This window comes from Solanum tuberosum, unplaced genomic scaffold (genome assembly GCF_000226075.1).
Source record: "Solanum tuberosum cultivar DM 1-3 516 R44 unplaced genomic scaffold, SolTub_3.0 scf00474, whole genome shotgun sequence".
Classification (NCBI taxonomy): Eukaryota; Viridiplantae; Streptophyta; class Magnoliopsida; order Solanales; family Solanaceae; genus Solanum; species Solanum tuberosum.
The window spans coordinates 327487-336347 of record NW_006239392.1 but is presented as its reverse complement, the minus strand read 5'-3'; the positions used below and the strand labels follow the sequence as shown (position 1 = coordinate 336347).

The following is an 8861-nucleotide window of genomic DNA, read 5'->3' as shown; positions in this document are numbered from 1 at the left end:
GTGTCTACGTCAATTCTTTGTGGGACTGAAAATGTTATTGTCTCTTCCTTCTAAGCCAATATAGTGAATTTTAAAGCTTTATTGATAGTAAATTTAGTGATTGAAAGTTTAGTAATTTAAGTCATTCTAACTATTTTTCGTTTTGAATGGATTGTTGTCACTTTTTTCACATTTTAAATGAATTGTTTCTTTTATTTTTGTGTATGGTTAATAACCGAATAACCGAACCAAATCAAACCGAAACCGATAATCACCAAACCGATAAATGTATATTATATTTGGTTTGGTTTGGTTTGGTTTTGATAATTTTAAAACCGATTAAGTTGGTTTGGTTTTGACCAATAACCGATCCAAACCAACCCGTGAACATCCCTAACTGTAAGTATGAGAAAGCCAACGAGATAATGACACGTGTAATAAGAGACTCCTGTTACGTAACTGAGATACTTCAATGAACTAAAATTGATAAAATCAGTTGGGGTCCGCTCTGCTCCAAGCAGAATTTCCAGTGAGTCAAAGTTTATGTATGAAAAGTCCTTGAAAGTTGAGCAAAACTCCCAGTTTTCAACTTTACCTGCCGGAGATTCCTTTTTTTTCTTTCTTCTTCTAGGGTTTCGTCTTTTCACCGATCGCCATTTTTGCCGCTTCAACTATTACAACCTTTGAGCTCCTGGTACGTTCTGTCTTCTTCCCTATTCTATAGAAATGATAGCTAAAAAGTAGACAGACATTACAGCTATATCAATTAAAAGTGTTTTTCTCAGCTCAGTTTGATTTTATGATTCTATTAGCTGATTTTTAGCTGTAAGTTGTCTGTTGTGTCTTGACGATCATATAAAGATGGAAACTTGTCCACATAACAAACAACTTTTTTTTTTAACTTTTTGGTCTGTACTCAAGTGCATCAGTAGCTTTTAGGATCTTCAGTTTGGTTCTAGGATTGAAACCGAATAAATGGGCTACGAGCCATTCAGGTACCTAAAGTTCGGAAGAAAAAAAAAGTAAGGGAAGGGAAGGTTTCATTTTGCTATACCACTGAGCATTGTGGTGATATCCTGTGAAGATGCAATTAGGGATACTCTGGCTGCATTGGAACGAAAAATTCATGAAATGGTCTTGAGAATTTCGTGTTGCCGGTGATATAGGATCTCTTTTACCATTCTGCAACTCTATCCTGATAGTAGGAAAGCCGCGCTATTCCATAATTGTTAAGCTCAAGAATGGCTGGGATATTGTTAGTCATGTTTTCAAATAAACCAAAATTTTGGGGACTCTGTCAGGGAGGCTAGTGAAGGTTCTTCAGCAACTAAGGGTGATACAGACAACAAAATATTCAAGTATTGAACCATGGTTTTGAAAATGAAAAGGGGGATTCAGGAGGATGATATAAATCAAGAAGTGAAAGACTGCACAAATTATGCGGTCAATAGCAGAAGAGAAGCATTGATGATCACTAAAATAGGAGTCATTACATCTATTTTGGGATTTGAATTGAAACTGCCTGTCTATTTTATTTTCATAGAATGGCTGAAAATGTGATCAGGAACTTTCAGGGGCTGTGAGGCTTGACGGGTGAAGGGGAGATGAAGAGGTTGGTGATGGAATGGTACTGTCTATTAAGTTTTGTAAGTCAATTAAATGTTGATGCATAAAGAGAAAGTGGTAGGCAGTTTGCAGACTGAGATCTTGAAAATCTATATCCTCTAACAAGTGTTGGTGTGTTCAAATGCTATTTGGGATCCTCATTCCTCTCAAGCTCTGGAGAAGATCAATCATTATTATGTTATTGAACGTTTTTTCAGTACACGATAGGGAACTATTTAGCCTGACAATTTTCTTTTTTAATTGATTATTCATAATGTTCCTGATGTCAAATGTTCAATCAAGGGATACACTGTGAGAGTAAAGATACTACAAAATCCTACTTCAGCTTTGCAAGCAATGACACTGAAGTTTTCTTTGTAATGTTTCTTCGCACAAACTTCTCGGTAATGATATAATAAATAGTTTATGCACACAGGTCAGAGTTTACCATTGGGATGACAAAAACATTAAAAAACCAAACTAGCAGTATTATGTCTGCAGTACTTACTATGTGTTCTTACTCAACAGAATGTCAAGTGGCTATGGCTCTATTCTGGTCATTTCAGGTCAATGTTGTACGAATGTGTATGCCATTTCCTGGTTCAGAAATTACGACAACTTTAAAATGTAGATAGTATCAGATGCATCTTTTCTAATTTTTGTATATCATTGCATCCCAGGTTTTTGGAAGCTGATGATCTGTCTTTCAAGTTGTGCCCATTGATCACTACCATAAGCAAGTTCTTATCTTTGTTCCCGATATGGCTTCTGGCTGTATAATGCCTTCAGCAGGTGGTAAACCTCAAACTGATGCCATGCTTGTCGACAAACTTCCTGAAGAAATAAATGAAATGAAGATCAGAGATGATAAAGCAGAAAAGGTTGGTTCTGGGAAGAGGACTGCATATTCTGGTCTCGTTGTCTATGTATACTTGATTTATCTTAGGCAGTTTCACTTTTGATAGGAAATGGAAGCAGCTGTAGTTGACGGAAATGGAACAGAAAAGGGCCATATCATTGTGACAACTATTGGGGGCAAAAATGGTGAGCCTAAGCAGGTAAGAATTCTTAATCATTGATTGTTCAGTTTTCAAATATTGGGTTTAAGCTCTAGAAATATGTTAGTTACACTTGTTAATCGGGTGATACTGTCTACATGACTAATAGCCTCCGATTTTTATATTTATTTGATGAGTACTACAAGTTAACAGGATAAATAATTTATCATTGAAGAAAAAAGATTAAAAAAATAAAAAATGGACAATATGCAAGGTCTGGAGTCATCTAACAGAAGCATTGATCTTATTGAGTTAAGCAAAAATCTCTTTGCATTAGTCTCTTTTTGTTTTAGGAATTTAGAAAGTAATATTTTAGGTCAAAGCTAAAATTTGAATTGATCAATAGATTCAATGAGCTATTCTCGTTGAAATTGTTTCCTTTTTGGCCTGAATATCGGTAACTAAAGTTAGATATTGCTCCCCTATCATTTCCTGCATCTTATGTGCATTGTGCATTATATTATTGACCGAATATTTAATCTTTACTTTTAGAAGGTCAGCTCATGACATTTAATTGATCCAGAGCTGGATGCTTACCTTATTATCATAAAAGGTAAAGAAGAAAGCACTTTAAAAAAAATACATGTTGAGGTGAGTAAGGAGGGGCACATGTACTACCTTTTCTTAGTCCAAAAAAGAAGAAGAAAGAGTAAGGGGAAACATGTATATATATAACACATACATACCTAACATTTTTTCTCAAAGCAGCGACAACATGTACTGTAGAGATCTTTTCATTTTCCAGTTAATTATTATTCTGTTCACAGACTATTTATCCTGTGGAAGACATTTTGTTGCACACCATTACAGGGGGGTAAATAGTTTTGAAAGAATCCAACTTATCACCAAAGGTTGTGGTGGCGTGATAAGTACCCTCCATCATTAACTAGAGATCTCATGTTCAACCCCTATGAATGGAGTCACCTTTAGTGGGAGCGCTTTACCCCCCATAGGTAGGACTTCCCTGTGCGAATCTGAATTATTTGGACCCCAAAATGGGTAATGGACACCGGGTGTGAAACCAAAACAAAAGGACTCCATCTTTTCTCTTTGTATGATTTAATAGTATATGTTTATCTGGTTTAAGTTTTAAAAAAGAACGAGTTCTTATTCAAATATATTATTAGACAATTTTTATGTTCGAAGCATGCTTGTAAAGTTTGGATGGCATTTCAGCAAGATGTGCATTAGAGGTATCTTATGTCCTTCTCTTTGGTTCTGCTTGTATCCTGCATGGTTAATTTCATCCAACGATGTCCTTTTCACTGTCCTGGAGAATGGTAATTGCGTGAAGGGGGTGATGATGGTGGTAAATAATTGCAATCTATCGATAAAAATCGCAGATAGTATCTGCGAGATGAATCAATATGAGAATTGGGAAGGATGCAAATATTTTAGAGAGTTTTTGGAACACATAAGTATACATTAATATTTCTCAGAGGATAACTTATACTAGGGAATATGGAAATTCAGTGTAGTGGCACAGACTCACTCAACGCTTATAATTATCATGTCTCTGTAACCAACCCAGTATTCTCGTGTCATCTTACTTCTCTACAAATATTTGACGTTACCTTTTATGCATTTTTCCTTGATGTCTTTTTGTGGTGTTAAAAGTTTTTATTTACTAATTTATTCTCTTTTGCCATTCAGACCATTAGTTACATGGCCGAGCGTGTTGTTGGACAGGGTTCCTTTGGAATTGTGTTCCAGGTACAAACTGTTAATATTTTACAAATGATGACCACCGTTAATTAAGGCATATTGTACGCTAAGGGTTTGGGATATATATAATATCCTTTGGTTTCTATGCATAACTTGTCTAGCAGATGATTTACAAGTCCAAATTTGTTACTGATTTGGAAACCGTGTGTGTATTTTGCAGGCCAAATGCCTTGAAACTGGAGAAACTGTGGCAATAAAAAAAGTTCTACAGGATAAGCGATACAAGAATCGGGAATTGCAAACAATACGCCTTCTTGATCATCCTAATGTTGTTTCACTGAGACACTGCTTCTTTTCAACCACAGAAAAGGATGAGCTTTATCTTAATTTGGTTCTTGAATATGTACCTGAGACTGTCTACCGTGTGTTGAGACATTACAGCAAAGCAAACCAACGGATGCCAATGATTTATGTCAAGCTCTATACATATCAGGTTTTCCATTTTAAATTGAAAGCAAATTCATGTTCTATAGCAAAACTTAAGTGAAGGTGGACTTGATGCAGCTTGTTTTGTTTTATTTTTTGACGCTGTTGCAGCTCAGGACTGTTAGTATTTTTTGTTACAAATACCTTATGGATATTTTGTTGCAAATCAGTGTTTATTGATTATACACTTCCTTCAGATTTTCCGAGCTTTGGCTTACATACACGGGATAGGAGTCTGCCACAGGGACATCAAGCCTCAGAATTTACTGGTCTGTTTTTTCAAAGCTTAAGAGTTTATCTTTTAAAAGGTTTATGATATTGACTACTGCAGTTTTCCATGGCAGGTCAACCCACATACTCACCAGCTTAAGCTCTGTGATTTCGGGAGTGCAAAAGTTCTGGTAATTGTAACTTGTAAAATTTTTGTTTGTGACTACTCGAAAGTTGACTAACTCCAGTTACAAAGCACAACGTTTATTTATTCAGTAACAGCAGTTTTGCAACTTAAAAGTTAATGTATGCTACTTTTGTCACCTACCCCATTTCATGAAGAAAAGGAATCCCCATTAACATTTGTCTTATAAACCAAGAATGATTATGGTTGTGTGCCATCTTTTGTGATGAGTCATTGTGGTTGTGCACTACTATCATCCACTTGCAAATAAATCAGGAAACAGTTGTGGTTTTGCGCATTTGTTTTGTTGGTGACAAGTGATGGTTATGTTTGCCATATAGTTAATAGGATTTTACAGAAGTTGAACAATGTTACATTGCTTCCATGTGACCAGGAGGTCATGGGTTTGAGCTGTGGAAACAGCTTGTTGCAGAAATGTAGGGTAAGGCTGCGTACAATAGACCCTTGTGGTCCAGCCCAACCCCAGACCCTGCTGATAGCGCGAGCTTAGTGCACCGGTCTGCCCTTTTTCTTTTTTTTTTAACGATGTTACATTGTCTGTCCCCTGATTATTTAGGGAAGCAAAGTGTCTTGGATTATAGCAAATCGGTATTGTTTTCTACTTTTTCATACTTTTTCTACTGTTCTAGTTTCTGAGGTGAAGCACTTACAGTTACTATTGAATTAGTCCTCTTATTTTTGATGAGTGTATTTCATGATCATGATCTCTGGCCCAGTTTTGTCTGTCAACCAAATGATAAACAAGTAACTTTTTTTGACAAAAGTAACAGTTTTGTGTATTAATCTTCAACACTAAAGGCTGGGATCCCAAATTTACATCATGGAGCTACATACAGTTGCGAGTACTCAAAAACAAAACAAAACTAGAACCTACTTCAACTTACAAAGAACCTAGGATATCTATAACTATAGGATCATCTACATACTCCAAACTGCACCAATAGCAAAAAGTGATTATGCAATTCATTTTGATCCTGTGTAAGGGACTACTAATAGTCTCAAAGCATCTCACATTTCTTTCCTTCCATATGGTCCACCAAATCACTGCTGGGCAATTCTCCATCTAGCAAAAAGTGATTATGCAATTCATTTTGATCCTGTGTAAGGGACTACTAATAGTCTCAAAGCATCTCACATTTTCTTTCCTTCCATATGGTCCACCAAATCACTGCTGGGACAATTCTCCATCTAGCAAAAAGTGATTATGCAATTCATTTTGATCCTGTGTAAGGGACTACTAATAGTCTCAAAGCATCTCACATTTCTTTCCTTCCATATGGTCCACCAAATCACTGCTGGGACAATTCTCCATCTAGCAAAAAGTGATTATGCAATTCATTTTGTCTGACCACCTTGCAATGAAGAAACAGATGGTTGATTGTCTCTGCCTGTAGCTCACAAAAAAAACATCTAGGACACATATGTATTCCCCTCTTCATTAGATTCTCCTGTGTTAGTACCGCCTCTTTAACTTTCAACACTGTACAATATCAAAAAAGGATTCTACCTGAACAAAAAATTTGCTTTTCATTAATGTCAATCAAGTTAGACTTGATCAATTCTCCTAAAAGCCCACACTTTTATTCTTTTCTTGACTGCATTTTTCTCGGGGGTATCAGATGATTTCAGCTCAATCTTGTGTTTATTTTGATCTTCATGTTCCTCTTAAATAGCTGCCTAAAGTTATATATTATCCTTCAGGTCAAAGGCGAGCCAAATATTTCATACATTTGTTCTCGTTACTATCGTGCGCCTGAACTTATATTTGGAGCAACTGAATACACATTTGCAATTGACATTTGGTCTGTGGGTTGTGTCCTTGCTGAACTGCTTCTTGGGCAGGTCTTATTCTTTCAGAATCTTGTTCTTTAATTCTAGACGGGAACAATTTCATAATTCTTGACATCTTTCTAATCTTTTTCTGTTACAATATCCATAGCCCCTCTTTCCTGGTGAGAGTGGAGTTGATCAGCTCGTGGAAATTATCAAGGTATCTTCACTCGAGTAATTTTCTCCAGATTGCAGAAAGCAATTGTACTGAAATCTTGTATGGTCTAGGTTCTCGGAACACCAACTCGGGAGGAAATCAAGTGTATGAATCCAAATTACACTGAGTTCAAATTCCCACAAATCAAAGCTCACCCTTGGCATAAAGTGAGGTTCTTGTCTCTGTTCCTACATAGAGAATACAGTGCTGATCATTCCTTGCACACTTATATACTCATTGCTTCTTTTTATTCCAGATTTTTCATAAGCGGATGCCTCCTGAAGCTGTGGATCTCGTGTCAAGGCTTCTCCAGTATTCTCCAAATTTGCGGTCTACTGCGGTAAGTTTAAACTTTTTTCCCCTCAATTTCTCAGCTGCAAAAATAGATGAACCGGGCAGATCAAGAAACCATATTACGCAGTAGTACCTGGTCAAACTTCAGACTACAATGTGAGGGGAACAAACAATTGTATGATTCTGAAGGTTAATTTAGGAGTCTTTCCTGTGGAGTTGCTTTTAGATGATTGTGGAACCAAGAATAACTAAGGGCTTCATACTCATCGGAGTAATAGGACCACATGCTCTTTGTATTGTGTGCATTACTTGGCCTTGTTTAGAATTTCCCATCGAAACAACTATGTCCTTTCCCTTATCCAAACAAAGAACAAAAAAGAAATAGATTGTCAGTCTCCTTAAAGTTGTTTTTCCCCTATTTGTTTCTTAACACTGGACAATCTGTTCCCATCTTAAATTATGCCAAGCTACCTAAGGGCCCTACCTTAACAGTAACAACAGAAAAATTAGTTTCACATCTTTACACCTTTAAAATGCTTTAGAAAACAGGTCAAGTCATTTCTGAAGAAGTTGTTTCATAACTTAAGAATTAGTATTCTCTAATTTCTTGGGCTGATATATTTTCTGGAAGTGCATTTGCAGCTGATAGTTGTCCAAAAAAATTTGCATCCTGATATGATCTCGTTGTATCATTTCTGTTACTTAACATAATTCTATGAAATAGATTTTGTTACTTGTGGAGTCGGATGTTTTTATAATCATTTGATTGCGTAATTTGGATGCATTTTAAATGCATAAAAATGATGAAGAGCAAGGTACCTTTCTTTCATGTTTGGTATGGCATGCAAGACAATGTTGGTTCTACTTATTAGAAAACAATTTCCATTAAGCTATTGTAATATATATTTGATTCCCATTTGCAGTTGGAGGCTTGCACCCACTCTTTCTTCGATGAGCTCCGTGACCCTAAGACTCGTCTCCCTAATGGTCGACCATTGCCACCTCTCTTCAACTTCAGGCCTCAAGGTTTAATCATATTCCCTTACCAGTACTTTTAAGGAATTGAAGTTTTCTTGGTTACTTATTTTTGTGCAATTTCATCTACAGAGTTGAAAGGAGCATCTGCAGAGCTCTTAAACAAACTGATACCAGAACATGCTAAGAAGCAGTGTACCTCCCTTGGTTTCTAAACCTTGTGAATGTTATGTATCTTTAGTATACTTATTTGCAAACCAATTTGTTTATTATCAACTGTTTGACATCTCTTCCTTCCCATGACCACTGTTGACTGACAAAAACATTGTGAAAGTTGTTCTTTGTGCAAATGCTACTTTATTGGACTTGCTGATGACCCCCCCCCCCCCCCCCGTCC

General features: G+C 36.4%; 1 protein-coding gene across 3 annotated transcripts; it reads left to right on the top strand.

Moving 5' to 3' along the window:
• Positions 1-456: 456 nt before the first annotated feature.
• On the top strand, positions 457-8829 carry LOC102578618 (shaggy-related protein kinase epsilon). Of its 3 annotated transcripts, none has more exons than XM_006363942.2 (14): positions 457-673; positions 2113-2150; positions 2265-2465; positions 2550-2642; positions 4296-4355; positions 4528-4800; positions 4991-5062; positions 5138-5194; positions 6910-7050; positions 7148-7198; positions 7267-7362; positions 7452-7535; positions 8413-8515; positions 8597-8829. In XM_006363942.2, the coding sequence occupies exons 3-14, from the start codon at positions 2346-2348 to the stop codon at positions 8677-8679; spliced, it is 1233 nt and encodes a 410-aa protein (XP_006364004.1). In that variant the 5' UTR covers positions 457-673; positions 2113-2150; positions 2265-2345; the 3' UTR covers positions 8680-8829. The 3 variants fall into 3 exon arrangements, with proteins under 3 accessions (XP_006364004.1, XP_015159209.1, XP_006364003.1); XM_015303723.1 differs by having other exon boundaries at positions 2113-2169; XM_006363941.2 differs by lacking the exon at positions 2113-2150.
• Positions 8830-8861: the final 32 nt, after the last annotated feature.

Coding starts and splice junctions, on each gene's coding strand:
- LOC102578618 (XM_006363941.2), top strand. CDS start 2,346: ATGGCTTCTGGCTGTATAATGCCTTCAGCAGGTGGTAAACCTCAAACT. Junction 4,801..4,990: donor TCAAGCTCTATACATATCAG/GTTTTCCATTTT, acceptor CACTTCCTTCAG/ATTTTCCGAGCTTTGGCTTA. Junction 7,363..7,451: donor AAGCTCACCCTTGGCATAAA/GTGAGGTTCTTG, acceptor TTTTTATTCCAG/ATTTTTCATAAGCGGATGCC.